Here is a 17,967-nt window from a genome sequence, read left to right on the forward strand (position 1 = left end):
TCTCCGCCAGCACCTTCTTACGGGTTTCAAGCTCCGAGACATGCCGGCGGTGAGCCTTACGGCCCACCTCCACCATGGCCTCCACCGAGCGTCGCCCCTCTTCGACACGCGTCCACGCGGCGTCGAGCTCCGCCCGCTCTGCCTGCAGGGCCTCCACCTGGGCACTTAACCCATCCAACATCGTGGTGTTTGCGGCGGCCAAGGCCTGCAGAAGGGGCTCTGTGTTCAGTGGGGCGATAGAAGGCGTGGGGAAGAGCCGCCTTGGAGAGGATGCCACGCGGCTCGGGCCGCCGATGGAAGTGCCGGACTCGGGGATGTCTCTCGGACCCGGTTGGTCCTGAGCGTCGCCCGAGGGAGTGGGCCCAAGCGACGCGCCCGCAGCCTCGTCGCCAGCTGCCCCGGAAGTTGTCGCCTGAGCGTCGCCCGAGGGAGTGGGCCCAAGCGACGCGCCCGCGGCCTCGTCGCGAGATGCCTCGGAAGTCGCCATCACCTCGTCCTGGCGAAATCCGGCTTCCTCCCGAGCGGCTTCCTCGGCCTGGCGGGCTCGGGGGGCCTCCTCCCGAACGGCTTCCTCGGCCTGGCAGGCCCGGGCGGCCTCCTCCCGAGCGATTTCCTCGGCCTGGCGAGCCCGGGCGGCCTCCTGGGCGGCCTCCTCGGCTTCCCGTAGGCGATCCGCGGCCTCTCGCCGGTCAGATTCCCGCCTGCGGGCCTCTGCGGCCGCCGGATCCTCGGTCTCAGACTGGCCGGACTTGGAATGGCGGGAGGGACGCGACGGGATCTCGCTGAAACAAAAGAAAAGACCAGAAGACGAACAAGATGGGTGAGTGAAAACTCATGTTGAGAGAATGAATACAGCCACGATGGGTGAGAGACGAACCTGCGAGGGGGTCGGTTAAACGACCACTTTGGAGGGGAAATGAGGTTTCCCCGAGATGGTTCTGTCTCCCCCATCTTGCGGGGCCGCTTCTTCTTGCGCTCCCCCTCGGGCTGCGATGCTGGCGCGGCCCCCTCCGGGCGCCTGCTGCTGGCACGCGCCGCCCCGTCCCCTCGGGGAGGAGATGGGGGAGGTGTTCCTCCCTGCTTCCTCTTCCCCCGGGCGTTGGCAGGGCGGCTGCTCCCCGGGCCACTGTCACGGGACCCAGAAGCATGACCCCCTCTCGGGGTAGATTGTTCCCCCCGGCGGCTCCCGCCTGCGCCGTCGTGGCCCTTTGGAGCTCGCTCCTCTGAGGCCCCGACCGCCATCATAATGGTCAGGATGGAGGCGCGGTCCGGATCGCTGCAGAGGGGGAGGATTCCTTGGGGAATGAGGGCCGCCTCCACGGAGTTGAGATTCAGCACCCGTTGGACCAATATCTTGAAGTCCTCAGGAGCCCAGTCCCATCTCACTCCCTGGTGGGTCCTCATGAAGTCTTCGGACCCGGTGTACTCCCAGGCGCCCCGAGCGCGCCGCTGGAGCGGCGCAATCCGACGACGGAGGTAGTCGCCATACACCATGGCCCCCGTGAGCCCCTGGGATCGCAGGCCCGCCAGGCGGTCGAGGACGGCGTCATAGCCATCCCCCAGATCTACCGGCGCCCGCCAGCTGGAGGCCTGCACCGGGGGCTGGCTCGGAAGTCGGAGGCGCGCTTCGTCGGCAAGGGGGGTGTAGAACCAGTCGCTCTTCCAGTCGTCCCACTTCTTGCGGAGGGTGCAGGGGATGTAGCGGTTCGCCACCGGCCCCCGTGGCTGGAAGTAGCAGCCACCAACTACCGATGGCGGCGACACCGACTGCACGGTGAAGAACCACCGGAACAGCCGAAGAGATGGGCGCACCCCAATGAACATCTCGCACAGATGCGCGAAGATGGCCAATGTCATCACCGCGTTGGGGGTGAGGTACGCCATCTGGAGATCGTAGAACTCCAGAACATCCATGAAGAAAGAAGAAAATGGCGGAACTAGCCCTGCCATTGCAAAAGGGAGAAAGAAGACGGACCGCCCCGGGTAGTCTGGCGCCGGGCGTCCCTCGCCCAGCGTGACTATCTCCCGGCCGGTGGCAGATTCCGGCATGAAGCGGCGCGGCAGCCCAGCCTGCCTCTCGCTCACGATGCGGGAGGGCGGCAGCACGCTACCATCGAGCAGAGCGGAGCCCCGTGCCATGGCGCCGGAAGGAAGAGAAGATTAAGAGCGAGCGCGTGTGGCGAAGGTAGGGCACAGGAAAGAAGGAGTTAGGGCGCAAGCGGCGAAGACAAGGGAAATAATGGCGAAAGGAAGGAAACAAATCCCTTCCTCAGTGCCTTTATACTCTTGCCAACGCTGTGCCCGGCTCCTCGCTTCTCGCGCCCACTATTTCGCCCCCTCGTTTCTCGCGCCCACGCTTCCACTAATCCCATTCGCCCGCTTGCGGCGCATGAGGTGGATATGCGGTTGTGGCAGTCGAGATAGATCATATTGTGCGCGCGGTAATTACGCTCGCCGACCAAAGCGACGTTACCATATCTCCAGACGAAACGAATCGCCATGTCCAGATTCGTGTGCTACTCGAGTAATGTGGCAGTCTTGAAGAGACCGCTCATTATTGACAGCCGAGTTACCACTGCCGATGTGCGTGATTTGTGACCGTTGGGTTTCTGCCCAATTGTGGAGACCGGTCCCACCTGTCACCAGGCCTTAGGAGTGGCGTCACGCCCGACCGCTTCCCTTAAAGAGGGCGATCGCCCTGGCATAACGCTGGGGGCTACTGTCGGTGACATGGGATCAGGAGTATCATGACTAGAGGTTTGAGGTAGACACAAACGCCCACGTGGCCTGGCACCCTCGGGGGACGTCGGGCCCGAGGGTGATGTGTTCGCCCTCCTCTTAGTCCCCCCGAGGGGGTCGGGCCGCACCCGCCTCGGCCCCGAGGGCCGAGGCGCCCCGACCCCTCGTGGGTTTTCGCTCCGCGTGTATGGGTTAGGTGAGCACAGTGGGGCTCACCTAACCACATTTATTGCGGTTTGGCTGAGTGTGTCACGCCGCATGTAACGCAGTGCAGTGCACTCATTTATCCGGTCTATGACCAGTCACAGACCGGTCAGATCGCGGGTTAGGTGGCGACAGGCGGTCTGACGCACGCCTCGCCCCATCCCGTCAGGACGAGGGCTTCTAGGCGCTCGTCCCCAGCTGGAGCTAGCGTGTTACCTCCCAGAGATGGCACGTTAGTCCTGATCAGATATATGCCAGGCTTCATCCTAACCATTACAAGCAAGATGTTGTGTGAAGAAGGGCGAACATGTAGATTGCTAAGCTGACATGTGGTGGACAAGAATGACCGACGTGACTGGTCTGACTCCGGTCATGTCGTCAGCAGGCGGCCACGATTCCACGTCGTATCTGCTCCCGGCGAAAGTGGAGGTAGTTGTGGGCCGTCCCATCAGAAGGTGACTCGGACGACAACGATACAAATCTCCGTCCATTTATGAAAAGGTGGGGGAAGTCCCCACAAAAAAGAGGGAAATGGTGCATGTGGTATCCCCTTAAGATATAAAAGGAGGACCTTGCCCACTTAGATGGGAGGTTTTTTTGGACTGGACTTTTCCAGATTAGGAACCCAGAACAAGGGAGAGGCTGGCTCATACTTTGTAGCTCCTTCACACACGAATCCACCAAAACACAGGAGTAGGGTATTACGCTTCTCAGCGGCCCGAACCTGTATACATCGCCGGCGTCTTGTGTGCTTCCTGTCTCGCGAACCTTCCACAGATTGGGAGCTTAGAGTCTCACCCAGGGTCCCCGGCCGAACCGGCAAAGGGGGGCCAGCGCGGTCTCCCGATGAGGAGCCCCACGCTCCGTCAGATCTAGATTCATAGTACTAGAATGTGCCACATGCTCATGGTACCAGGGAGGGAGTATTGTTATACTAGTACTGTACTAACTAGAAAACTGAATGAAAAAGTATGCAACTATGCATGCATTAGTCATCAGTGTGTGAATTGACCATTGTTGGTAGTCTTAGTACAGTCAATGGCTACTGAACTGCGATTGATCATGCTACTACTCCTTAGTGTATTAGCTTGTCTAGCTAGCCAATTAAACCGGCTGCTATACTGTAGTACACTGTTATTGTTAAAGCCTGCAACTTTCTTAAATAAAAGGCTGAACAGAAGCAGAGAGCAAGCCCATTTACTCGTGCTTGCTGTGTTGTTAGTGATGGCATTTGTAGGTGATGCAGACTGTACAATCACGAGCAGTATTGTTCAATGAATGAACACACAGCAGTATGTAGGCAGAGTATGTGTACTTGGTGCATTTGTAGTTGATGACTGATGAACAGAGACAGTTCTGGCCTGGTATGCGAGCGAATCGTGAAGATATTCATTGCTGTCGTTGAGCTCAGGTGATAGGTGGAGGTCACTGATACAGAACTATTATGGACAAGATTACAAAGGAATTGAGCAGGATTGCCAGCAGAAATTGGTAGGAAGTAAAATAATTTTAGCCGAGGAGCGCGTGACCTGAGGCAGATCGAGGCAGCAGCAGCTTGTTTGTCTCATATATACAGTATACAGAAGAGCGCAGGAAGAAGCAGCGTGCAGCTTAGCCAGTGAAATGAGCAGCTGAGCTCGATTGCAGCCAATATTGGCTCGATCGGTGCAACACTACCAATGCTATTGTGCAGTGGATTCAGACGAACAGTGCAGTAAAAGGGCAACTGCGTATCGATCCTACCGTTGTCGTCGATCGACACGGGAGCTCAGCTGACTGCTCCTCTAAACTCCTAATCAATGGCGATAGCAACTTAGCAAGAGGAAGAGCAACTGATGCGTGTCTGCAACTCTGCATGCATATGCATGGTGTTTATGGTTGGGGGGTTTACTTGAAGCCAGCTTGAACACATGTGTAGTACTCCAACTACATTGGTAAGAGAGTACAATTGGAGTGAGCTGCGTTGGATGGATGTGATGAAGAAGAGCGAGACGGCACGAGGCAAGCAGCAGGTGGTGAGGCTGCAAAATGAGAAGGAACAAGAGCAAGTGACGAAAGAATTGGACAGGGAGGGACCAACAAAAGGAGAGACACTTTCCACCCCGAAAACAGGATCGATGCATACATACATCGACGATCGATCCTCGCGTGGAGTGGATCGACGAGTGAAGAAGACAGTGCCAGAAAGCCTGCCTGCCTTCCGGGGTCCAATGCACAAAGCACCCTCTCTACCTACTGCCATCTTTCCCCCATATCCCCCCTTGACCCTTCCCTTCTCTTGTTATGCGTACCAGATTACGTAGCCTCATAATCTCTCATATCCTGCGTCAAATGAACAAGGCAAAATTTGCTACAAAACATCCAAAAAATGTGTAATTAGCTGTAGGACACTATAAAGACGTGAATTTGCTTGAGGACACTCTAAAAGTATGGTAATTTGCTGTAGGACGCTAGACGTATTAAAATATAATATTCACTAAATTGATGAGAGAGACACTACGTAAAATGACAGTTTTGCCCTTTTTTTCTTATCTACAATTGTGTCACAAGTATAACCAAGATTATACAAAGCAACCTGGCTGATCCAGCAAGCCAGTTGCTGCTCCCCGGCAGCGGCGACGAGCTGGACGAGCCCTGCTTAGAGAGTGAGTTGATGCTCCCGTGGCTTGATGCTCGGGTACATGATGGCGCGCGGCAACGCCGAGTGGCCGAGCCCTAGGACATGGCCGATCTCGTGCGTCCACGGACTCTAGGTCGATGGCCCATACCGCTTCAGCTCGGCAAGCCCCGGGACATGGCTCCCGCGCCGCGCGTCGAGTAGCTGCTTGAACGAGTGCCACGCCACGCCGCCGTGCACGTGCGCCGAGTGGACGCCACCCGCCATGGGGAGCCCGAGCACCACCATCGCCACGGCGGTGAACAGACATGACGCAGTAGCCGCGCGGCAGCATAGGAACATCAGAGCGCGTGGTGTGGCGAGGCAAGGCAGAAAAAGATTGGGCAAAACTGTCATTTGATGTGGTTTCTCTCTCATCAATTGGCTGGACATTATATTTTAATGCGTTGAGTGTCCCATAGCAAATTACTATACTTTTGGAGTGTCCTAGAGCAAATTCACGCTTTTTCGATGTCTCACAGCTAATTACACATTTTTTTAGGTGTCATGTAGCAAATTTTACCGAACAAACGAACAATGAGCAATGGTATTGAAATAAACATATTCTAGGCATTAAACATGAGGTGGTTTTTCTATCCTTTTGGGATGACCAGGTGGGTCAAGCCTGGGTGGTCGATGAAGGGTATTTTCTTAGTACTATCTTCGTCTCAGAACAAAAACCCAACCTAGAATTGGGATGAGACACACACGAATCGGGGCAGGCTTCTCTCTAGATATTTTTGGGACGGAAGGAGTATGTTTTTAAAATGGTTAGCTCAAACATGGTTTTTTAATTAATCAAGCCTGAAATATTATTTTTTAAGATGGTCTAATGCTAATGCAAGTAGTGGAGAGAAACCTAAGCTGTGGTGTAAGTGCCGTGATGGGAAGCCGCGTGCGTGCATCTCGGGGCCTCGGGCCAGCTGTTGAAATCCCGACAAAGAAGGATAGCCACATTCGATTAAGGGTGAGCACAAATTAACTAAAGTCCATACCGAACCAAGCCCGTACGGAAATGATGCTCAATCGGCCGGTAATTGATCATATTTATCATTTAAACTATTCAACATCGATATTAATATGATGTAGAAATAAATTAGAAAAAATAAAAATTATAAATAGCTAAAAAGGGTATGTTTGGAAATGGTACCCCTTATACGAAAACGTCGCTCGGTCGATCGGGAAATTCCATGATCGTTTTCACCCTTACCATCAACTAAGGCCCATGAAAGTATAACCCTAAATCCCTAAGACATCCAGCGCTAGCATCGCAACCCTTCAACGCTCACAAGGCGCGGCATAGGTACCTTGCACCTACCGGCCTCAGCAATCCATCGAATTCATCTTCTGCCACTACGTCTTTAGTCTTGCTCTCCTCTCTGGCCACTGTGACCTTCATAGCATGTCTTGTTCCCCATCCCTTCACAGCTAACTCCCTCCGTGTCGTCCTTCATCATGGGTTTTGTCCATAGCAACCTGCATCACCAGCTATGCCGGTCTCTACCCTGGCGTCGTCCATCGCATCCTCCGCAAGTGACATTTGCTATGGCCTCCATTCGTAGGCACTGTCCTTATCTCGCTTTGTCGGCGTTCTCCTCACCTCCTTCATTTTTGTTCTTGTGTGCGGTTAGGTCGGTCCTTCATTCGCAAGGTAGTTCGGTTTGGTTTTTTTTGCCACTTGTTAATTCAACTGTCATATTTTAAAAAAAATGTTTTGAAATGCTAAAGAAATTAACCTAAACAAAGAAACCAAAGAAACCGACTAATAACCACTACAATAATTTGATTTGATTACTCTCTTTGTTCACAAATATATAAGCATTTCTCTGAGCTTGTAGCGGAGATTAAGTTCAAGGTGAAACTACTTTGGTATCCTTGAAAGTTTATTTGACCCAAAAAGATCGTGCTAGCGACAAAAAAAATGTAAATGTAAGATATATATCATAACAGGATTTGGATAAATTTTATATGCCAGAAATGTTTGTATCGGTTGGACAGTGGGAGTACCAAAGTAGTAGCTCTACTACATGAACATGAGCTAGATAGCCTTTTCTCTTGGTTTTAGTGAAAAGATGAACTCTCTAACCTGGTCTGATGGAGATGGCCATCTTTCGGGCCTGCCGACCCCAAGAACGTACTGTACATATCGAATGATCCATGGATGGATCGATCAAAAGACTCGTTGACAAGAACGTTTCCCCTTTTATCGGGCCAAGAACAAATGTCGCGGCGTGTGCCAAATATGCATACACAAACTTTGTTTTCTGCAAGCTAGTCGATCGTGCCGGTCAACAGCCAGGCGCAACCAAAGGAGTCGCTACCTAGCTAGCCACTTTCTACTGGAGTAGGAGTAGTTTCTACACGATAGATCGATGTAGCATCACAATAATGGCCAGTGGCCATACCCTTTTCAGCGGTAGTAATATTCTTCTTCATTTTCCGTATTTTAATATTTGAAGTCTTTTTTTTGCCTCGAAGCTCTGGTGAGAATTTTGAAATGTGAAAGAACCAATCCTCACTTAATTCCGATGCATTCGCATGACAAGCTTCTCCCGTATCTGTATTATCAACTCCCTCCGTCTTAAATTAAAATTAGATTATTATTATTAACCTATTTTATTTATTTCAAAATAAGTTTATTTTTAGAAAATAAAAAAAATACAATGAGAGTAGATAAAATGAAAAATAGTTGCATTGAGAAACTTATTTTGGGACAAAGAAAATATGCTATAGAGTACATATGCTTGTGCTCATGTCACTCATAGTCATAGAGCTTAATTCTAGGCACTACTAGTGTAGTACTAACTCCGTCCAAAAATATAGCTATCTAGTACGGTATGTGACATCACGTCCAAATTCATAGTACTAGGTGATGATGTTACATTCAGTACTAGGTAGCTATATTTTGAGACGAAGGAAGTAGAGTTTTTAAGTAGTCCAAAGATAAAAAGAAAATACTGGTAAGCTGCTAGGGTCATCAAGCTCAACTACTCCATCAACGGTCAAGGGGTAATATTTGGCGTTTAGTGACGGGTGAATCACACGGAAATCCCCGCTTTAGAATGTGGGATGTTTTGGTTTTGTTATAAGTTAAAAGTTTAAAAATTAAATTTATAGAATTTAGCAGTAACACCTACAACACCAAATAGTTAATTAAATCCACTATTGAATATATTTTTATAATATATTTACTTGGTATAAAAAAATATTGCTATATTTTTTCAAAACATGATTAAACTTATAGAATTTTGACTTAGGATAAGACTATAACATATTACATTTTAAATGTAAAAGTAAGAGAGTACTACATAAATAAATAAATAAAATCAAGAAGCTGATGTAGTTCATCTGGTTTGTTGATCAGTTCAACTGGTCAATTTTAAATGAAATGGACGAGGTGTGAAAGGGGGTTTTTAAGGGGAAACATGAACATTTTTTAAAACTCCTTTGGACCGAGGAGTTTACTGAAAATTCACTAGAATCAATCCATTTCTTATTTTTTTTCTATTTTTTTCTTTCAGAGCTCCTTTTGAACACATGAAAAAAGTGAAATTTCAAAGTATTTAAATCTCATTAGAAAAATTCTTATGAGGCTCCTTGGTACGAATGATTGGGTCTCTGGGTTCCTTTGAAGTTCATATGGATTGCATGTTTTTTTATGGGAGGCACCTCTCTATTTTAAATCATGTGTGTTTTCCTGTGCTTCGTCCAAACTGTTCCATAGTTTTCTATGTTTTTTTTATTTATCTGGATTTAAGGTGTCATGATATTTTAATTCTATGTTCCTAGCAGTCCCCTAAATGTTTGAGGAGAAGAATGCCAAATGTTTAGGCCTTTTGAATCGTATGGCTAAAAAACGGAGGAATAAAAAAATATAGGATTTTGACAGTAATGCAAATGTAAAACAAAGAATTGTAAAACATATGAATGATCGTTTGATTGGACCATAAGAAAAACGCACCGTAGGAAAAATATAGGAATCAGATGAGAGATAGACTCAAAAGGAAATTTCTCAAGAAGTTTGAGCTCTTGCTGTAAGAGCATCTCCAACAGCCTCTCCAACTCTGACTCTCCAAATGTCTATTTGGCCAACTCTCCATCTAATTTAGCAAGTCAAACTCTTGTTTACTCCAACAACATCTCCATCTATTATCTCCATTACAAGTCAATGACAAATGGGACCCATATGTCAACCTCAACAAACCTTCTTCCATCCTGTTTTTTTATCCCACCCATGGCCATACTACATCTCCCTTCTCCCTCCAGTACTACTTCCCCTTCCCCACTGGCGCACCTACCTCGGTGCGGCGACGGCGCCTACTACCTCGGTGCGGCGACGGCGACGACGACTTGCGTGCCGATCGGTGGAGACGGGGCGACGGGCGGAAGTGGGGCGACGGGCGGCGGATCAGCGAGCGGCGGGGCGGGCTGAGGCGGGGCGACGGCTGCGATGAGCGGCGGGGCTGGCGAAGGCGAGCAAAGGCCGGCGGCTGTGACCAGCAAAGGCCGCGGTAGGGCGGGCGGAGGCAGGGCGACAGCCGCGACGAGCGGAGAGGTAGGCGCTATCTAAGCCTCCCGTAGCGGCGGTGGGGCGGCGCGTGGCAGAGGCAGCACAGAGGGCGGCGGCAGCCTAGGGGCGACGACGACGGCGACGGGGCGCGGCCTGGGGACGACGAAGGCGTGATGGCGGGCACGGCCACACGGGTACGGAGAGAGAGGGAGGATGGCGTGAGATATGAGAGAGATGGTGAGGCCCACATTTGGCTAGTCTGTTTGGATGGCTAAGAGCATCTCCAACAGCCCCCTTACTCCACTCTCTAAGCCAAATTTTAGCAATTTTGGATCAAAATCGTGCTCCAATAGACTGGCTAACCGGATGGCCAAGCCATCCGGCTGGCCAAAGTACTACTCCCGCTGGCCAAATTTGGCCAGCCAAAATGGCCTAGCCAAACGTGGGTCCCACGCCTTTTCCCCCTCCCATCCCATCCCGCAGTCTCTCTCCGCCGCGTTCCTCCTCCGCTTCTCCACTCCCCAGCGCGCCGGCACCTCTCCGCCGGCGCCGCCCTCTCCGCCGTTGCCGTCCCCTATCGGGCCCACCTTCGTTTGCTGCAGAGGCCGCCGCGTCATCGTCCATTGCCGGTGCCCCATTATCTACTGTTGAAACCGCCGCCGGTTGCCCTCTGCTGCCGAGGCCGCCTCGTCGTCGTCGACGCTGCCGAGGTCGCCACTCGACGCCACTGTCTTTGTCTCCTTCGCCGTTGTCCGCCTCGCGCGCGGGGGATCCACCGCCGCCGGCGCTGTCTGCCTCGCGTGCGCGAGGAGCCGCCGCCGTCGTCGCCATCCGACTCGCGCGCGGGAGTTGCCGCCGCCGCCACCGTCCGCCTCGCGCGCGCGAGGAGCTGCCGCCGCCGCCGTCGTCCGACTCGCGCGCGGGATGAGCTGCCGCCCCCGCCGCCGTGCGCCTCGCATGCGGGAGCCGCCGCCGCCGCCCGCCTCGCACACGGGAGGAGCCGCCGCCGCCGTCGCCTCAGCCATCCGCCTCGCGCGCGCGGGGATCCGCCGCCGCTGTCGCCGTCCACCTCGCGCGCGCGAGGAGCCGCCGCCGCCGTCGCCTCAGCCGTCCGCCTCGCGCGTGCGGGGATCCGCCGCCGCCATCGCTGTCCGCCTCGCGCGCGGGGAGCCGCCGCCGCCGTCGCCATCCGCCTCGCATGGGGATGCCTCAATGAGGAGGGAGAAGAGATTGAGGAAGAGAAAGAAGAACAAGAAGAAAGCAATAGAGGCTGACATGTGGATCCCTTTGTTATTTTGGAGATGTAAATGGAGAGGATGTTGGAGTCAACACCTAGTTTGATTACCCAAATCAAATGGAGAGTTAGCTATATGGGTATTTGGAGAGTCAAATTTAGAGATGCTGTTGGAGATGCTCTAAATTTGGCCAGTTGGGAGAGGAGTTTGGCCAGTAATTTAACTTGGCCATCTGAGTAGAGAGTCTGTTGGAGTGCTATTTTCTGCTGAAGTTACCAAAATTTAACTTAGAGAGTCAGATGGAGAAGCTGTTGGAGATGCTTCAAGTTTCCTCCAAAATCCACGTACAATGAGTCATTCCATAGGATTTGGAAAAACTTTAATCTTTTAAATCTAATGGCCAATTAGAAAAATTTTCTATAGAAATTAAATCCTATAAATTTTCTATATAAATTATTTGATTCAAAGAGCTACTCCTACAATTGATTTTTGGAGGTTAGTTTTACAAAGTTTTCAGTTTTTACCTGTAGTGTGAAACTTGTACACAGTACACATGATATTGACGAAGCCATTATTACATGTTAAGTGTGAACATTACAACAGGGACAAACATCGGTCCGAGTAATCAACCATGGGAAAGGTGAAAAAGAAAACGAAAAAGAAAGGATACACGGAGCCCAAGGGCAAATGACACGCTGGTACTAGTCCAGTAGACTGCTTGCCGTTGCCTCTCTTCCCCCATAAATTACCCCTCACACAATCTCGTGATATGCTCCTGCTAACCTCTCCCTCTTGGTCTCCTCCTCTCGGCCTCTTCCTCTTTACTCCGCTTCCCCCTTCGCGCCATCGCCTCGCTTGCGCCGCGCCAAATCCCATAAAAATTCCACCCAACACAAGCGTTAGGCCTCCCGCGCGCGCCCGTCCGCTCGCCATGCTCGCGGCCGCTTCCCCTTGGCGTTTGTAGATGGGCTCCTCCTCCCTCCTCCTCTTCCCCTCCTCTTCCTCCTCCGCCACCCACTCCTCTTATTCTCCCTCCTCCTCCTCTCATGCCATCACCTCCTTGCTGCCTCCTCTCCCCTCCGACCACCATCTCCTCCTCTACCTAGACCACCAAGAACAACACCACCTCGCCGCCGCCATGGTCCGCAAGCGCCCCGCCTCCGACATGGACCTGCCACCGCCGCGCCGCCATGTCACCGGCGACCTGTCCGATGTCACGGCCGCCGCGGCGCCGTCGTCTGCCAGCGCGCAGCTCCCCGCGCTGCCCACGCAGCTCCCGGCGTTCCACCACACGGACATGGACCTCGCCGCGCCCGCGCCGCCGCCGCCGCAGCAGCAGGTGGCGGCGGGTGAGGGTGGGCCGCCTAGTACGGCTTGGGTGGATGGTATCATCCGTGACATCATCGCCAGCAGCGGCGCCGCGGTCTCCGTCGCGCAGCTCATCCACAACGTGCGTGAGATCATCCGACCTTGTAACCCCGACCTCGCGTCCATCCTCGAGCTCCGCCTCCGCTCTCTCCTCACCTCCGACCCTGCGCCGCCGCCGCCGCCGCCGCCGTCGCATCCTGCTCTCCTCCCTCCCGACGCCACGGCGCCACCGCCACCCCCCACGTCGGTCGCCGCGCTTCCTCCCCCTCCGCCGCCGCAGCCCGACAAGCGGCGCCGCGAGCCTCAGTGTCAGGAGCAGGAGCCCAACCAGCCGCAGTCGCCGAAGCCCCCCACCGCGGAGGAAACCGCCGCCGCTGCCGCGGCCGCCAAGGAGCGGAAGGAGGAGCAGCGGCGGAAGCAGCGCGACGAGGAGGGCCTCCACCTGCTGACGCTGCTGCTCCAGTGCGCGGAGTCGGTGAACGCGGACAACCTCGACGAGGCGCACCGCGCGCTGCTGGAGATCGCGGAGCTTGCCACGCCGTTCGGCACATCCACGCAGCGCGTCGCCGCCTACTTCGCGGAGGCCATGTCGGCGCGGCTGGTGAGCTCGTGCCTGGGGCTGTACGCGCCGCTCCCCAACCCGTCCCCGGCGGCGGCGCGTCTCCACGGGCGCGTCGCCGCGGCGTTCCAGGTGTTCAACGGCATCAGCCCGTTCGTGAAGTTCTCGCACTTCACGGCGAACCAGGCGATCCAGGAGGCGTTCGAGAGGGAGGAGAGGGTGCACATCATCGACCTGGACATCATGCAGGGGCTCCAATGGCCGGGGCTGTTCCACATCCTGGCGTCGAGGCCGGGGGGGCCGCCGAGGGTGAGGCTGACCGGGCTGGGGGCGTCCATGGAGGCGCTGGAGGCGACGGGGAAGAGGCTATCGGACTTCGCGGACACGCTGGGATTGCCATTCGAGTTCTGCCCGGTGGCTGACAAGGCCGGGAATCTTGACCCGGAGAAGCTAGGCGTCACGCGCCGCGAGGCCGTCGCCGTCCACTGGCTGCGCCACTCCCTCTACGATGTCACCGGCTCCGACTCCAACACGCTCTGGCTCATCCAGAGGTACTACACTTTTCTTCTTTCTTCCCTTGTCAACTCGGGACCCCCCGGAATCATGGCCACTTTACACCCTATATTTCCCATTGACATTGTGACCTACTAGTATATCTATCTATGCATCATCACATCAGTGGTTTGTAGTACTAGCCCTAGATCACCATAGTCCATAGGATGATTAAGGAAGAGTAAAAAAAATTTGCGTTTTGGAGCCCTAAAAGTATGTCATTATGGCTAACTTTTTAGGCTTAAAAAGGTTGCAACTTTCTAGTGGTTCTGTGGTATCAAGCTTCTCCATGGTCTTTGGTGATCCGAGAAGTGGGAAAGATTTCTCCTCCATTTGGTTTGCGGATCACTATGAACGAGCTAAAAGTTCTTATCATCATGACCAACTTTTCATGCCAAAAGGTCTCAGCTTTCTAGTTCTAAGTGCCACCAATGTTGATTATTAAATTGAAATGGCTGCAATCTATGCACAGTTCATACTAGATTCACATATAGTAGTGGACTGCAATAGATATGTCCCACTGTACTTGCAAAAACCATGAAGGCAAGGCAACCAATTTAGGTGTCCTTGAGAACTTATTGTTATCATTTATAGTTCTAAATGTTGCTGGTTGAGTCATTCTTGTCGAACAGAATCATAATAAATTTGTGTACTGATCTTGACTCTGTGGACCGCACAAATCAGGTTGGCGCCAAAGGTTGTAACAATGGTGGAGCAGGATCTGAGCCACTCAGGCTCCTTCCTGGCACGTTTTGTGGAGGCCATCCACTACTATTCGGCACTGTTCGACTCGCTTGATGCGAGTTACAGCGAGGATAGCCCGGAGCGGCATGTCGTGGAGCAACAACTCTTGTCACGGGAGATCCGCAATGTGCTAGCCGTGGGCGGTCCAGCACGCACCGGCGATGTTAAGTTTGGGAGCTGGCGCGAGAAGCTTGCGCAGTCGGGCTTCCGTGTGTCGTCGCTTGCTGGAAGTGCCGCTGCTCAGGCCGTGCTGCTGCTTGGGATGTTCCCTTCCGATGGGTACACGCTCATTGAGGAGAATGGCGCCCTGAAGCTTGGATGGAAGGATCTGTGCCTTCTCACTGCCTCTGCTTGGCGCCCAATTCAGGCTTCGGGACGTTAGTACTGAGGGGGAATTTATAGAGCTGAAGTATCACTTGATCTTACTTAGGTGCAATTACCTAGTCCTTTTGCTTCTTTTAGCTGCTCAATTTGGTCAATTCTGAGAAAAGAAAAATAAAAAAAATTCTGATCACTAATTGCCAGATCTCCACACGGTGGTAGTTACTGATGTGCAGCTTAGCTTTAGCTTTTATTCTGTTCATGCTCCAGTTAACCATTCTGTCCAGTTTAGTTTATTTTGCAATTTTGTAGTGCTTAATCCTTGCTGACATTGTTTTGGGGGAACACGCAAAAGGATCCTTACTGACATTAGAGATGCAGTTCTTATCGTATGATCATTGATCACAAAATGAAATATCTGGTGGTTAGTGAGCTCAATTAGATTGTTGATAGTGTAGCATTGTCAATGATCACCAAATAATATTGTTAGTGTCCATCTACTATGAGAATTTACATGTACATTTAAGTTAATGTTCCTAATTTTCTCCAGAAAATGACTTAGGGTTGATCTGAATGCCAAATTATCAGCAATGAACTAATGATGGGTAGCACATGAGTTGTGTACTAGAAAGTCAGGATGTTAGTGGTTTTAATTCATGCCATCTAAATCCTGCTAATTCTTTTCTTCTGAAATATTTGAAACCACTGACCTACACTGCTCATTTAGACATTGGTGTATCACTTTTCTAACATTTTTGCATTACAATAATCTTATTATGTAATTCACTTATTCCTGTATCCGGCATCTACTGGATATACATGGTTTTACTTTTTAACATCATTTTCACCTTTCCGTCCGTGATGGTTATTAGCTTGTTAAAAGTCTTGCTTCCTGGACACTTCGGCCAGTATAGCCATTTTGTATGATCAGCTTGGTTCCATGTTTCTTTATCACAAAGGTTACGTTCCACGATTGAGATTCTGGTGATTTTCTTATTTGACTATCCCCATCAAGAAATCCCACTCCACTAGTTTTGCTATTTATTTTTTGTTCCCGGCTAACCTAAGCCAAACAGGCTTCTTGGGCATTGTTTACCTGGATGTCGTTGTCTTGCATATTTTCTTCATTACAATATCATCACGAATGTTTTGGTTGGGATTTGCCTTGAGTTAGTAACATTCCTAAGTAGTTTCGCATGTTTTTTTTTTCCTTCTAATGCTGGTGTTGTCTACCATTTGTTTGCGTCTTATTGGCCTACCCGCTTTATGCAAAATAGTAGTATGTCTGAATGATTGCTGTTTATTCACTGCCAGATTACTACACATTGATACTTTGTTTACTTTGCTAAAGATTGGCAGTTTTTGGCACTGGGCACACCTGCATTTCCAACCAACCAATGCCATATTTCACTATTAGAAGTAGTAGTAACTGATTTAGCTTCCTAGTCACATTTCCAAAGTTGGTTATGTGCCAATGTGGCAATCTTGAACATCACTTTCATTCAAGGGTTGGAACATAGATCCACCTGATGATGCAATTACCCTCAAATGAATCACTTGCTTCTACTTTACACTCATTATGGTGTTGTGGAGTGAGAGAGGGATTGGGATTGGGGGCAGGCAGAGTGGGGAGAGAAGGCAGGCTATAAATTTGTTTCCCAACAATGCCTTTAGACCACCTTTGCCTGCTTGCCATGATGGGGTGATGCATGGCATTGGCTTCTTTCTTCTACTGCTACTACTACAAAAGCTTCCCTCTTTCTCATGTTCTCTCTCCTGCAAGGCTTCAAGGGTCCAAGCAAGCAAGCAAAGGGCCCAATCTTTTCTTGTCCCCAGGGCCCAGCATTGCCATTGCCCCCAAGGAGAAGGACTAGTCCTTTTCTATCAGCAGAGGGGCCTGTTGTCTCTTGTTCTCTTGTGCTAGTGTGGGGAGCTACTGGCACGAGGTCAGCTTGGAAAGACACTGACCTCTCTAACCCCCTTTGGCTTGTGCAGTGCAGTGCAATGCAGCCTTGGAGTTGCAGAAAAGGGGGTTGCTAGCTATAGTTTGGGGAATGATGATGATAGTCAGGAAGTGGTTGTTGAACATCTTCAATCCATCGCAGGAAAGAGAAGGGCACTCTCTTTGCGTTTGATGTTCTTCACCACCTGATGTGATGGTTAACTTCCCTCTACTCCCTGATGCTTTTAGTTATAAAGGGTAATTTGCAAGGACTCTTGCCAGAAGAGAGTACAGTGATTATTAGTTGAGCATTTCTTCTGAAACTGGTTGCTGATAGAGTTACTTAGAATGAATGAATTAAATGGGGGATGATGATTGTATGAGTGGGGCAAAGGAACATGCAGTGCCATGGTCCTGAATATTCCCCAATCATGGAGCAACAAACCAAATCAAATTGCACACTGTGTGAATGTGATGTGTGTGAGACTGAGAAAGAGAGAGAGAGAGAGAGCAAACAGCCAAGCAAACATACCTACAACACAGTTGCTCCTGGCTTATCACATTGTGGACCTGGGGTGTTGGGAGGACTGCTTTGCCTTGATGAAGTGTCTGTCATATGATACCATAATATCAGATGGTGAAAAAATTGTGGAATGGAACTGTGTGGGCTTTCTTCTTCTTCTTTATGTTGTCTGATTGATTGTTTGTTTGTTGGTAGCATTATTAATGGCGGAAAGGAGAGGATGAGCAGGACTCAGGAGTGGGTGAATGCATTCATTTTGGTTTGTAAATTGGCCCTGGTAATTTGCAGTGTACAGTAGGGAGTTACTACTGTGCTGTGCTCTCTGCCTGCAATGCCCAGTGTTGCACAAGCACTGCAGCGCACGTCTCTCTCGTGCCAGTGCCAATGCCATGCTTACAACAGTCTGCTCTGTCTTGGGTTCAGTTGATGACTCGATCAACAAGCAGAAGCTGGAAAGAGAAGAGAAAATTGGAAAAATAAAAAAAGAAACAAGAACAGCTACTGCAGACTTTACAGTTTCGCCATTGCTGAGCTGACGATCCCTTCCTGGGCTGGGTTCACATACACAAGAGCAAGAAGCTGACACGCACACATCGCATCTCATGGCCATCGGG

General features: G+C 51.2%; 1 protein-coding gene across 1 annotated transcript; it reads left to right on the forward strand.

Moving 5' to 3' along the window:
* Nucleotides 1-12,117: 12,117 nt before the first annotated feature.
* Nucleotides 12,118-15,722, forward strand: LOC4349638 (protein SCARECROW 1-like). The gene is made up of 2 exons (NM_001423138.1): nt 12,118-13,822; nt 14,508-15,722. The coding sequence occupies exons 1-2, from the start codon at nt 12,309-12,311 to the stop codon at nt 14,947-14,949; spliced, it is 1,956 nt and encodes a 651-aa protein (NP_001410067.1). The 5' UTR covers nt 12,118-12,308; the 3' UTR covers nt 14,950-15,722.
* The last annotated feature ends 2,245 nt before the right edge of the window (nt 15,723-17,967 follow it).

Source organism: Oryza sativa, chromosome 11, assembly GCF_034140825.1.
Source record: "Oryza sativa Japonica Group chromosome 11, ASM3414082v1".
Lineage (NCBI taxonomy): Eukaryota > Viridiplantae > Streptophyta > Magnoliopsida > Poales > Poaceae > Oryza > Oryza sativa.

Bases quoted from the DNA above. Each gene is read 5' to 3' on its own strand.
- LOC4349638 (NM_001423138.1), top strand. From the start codon at position 12,309: ATGGGCTCCTCCTCCCTCCTCCTCTTCCCCTCCTCTTCCTCCTCCGCC. The intron at 13,823-14,507 runs GTACTACACTTT...CGCACAAATCAG, and splicing joins ACGCTCTGGCTCATCCAGAG to GTTGGCGCCAAAGGTTGTAA.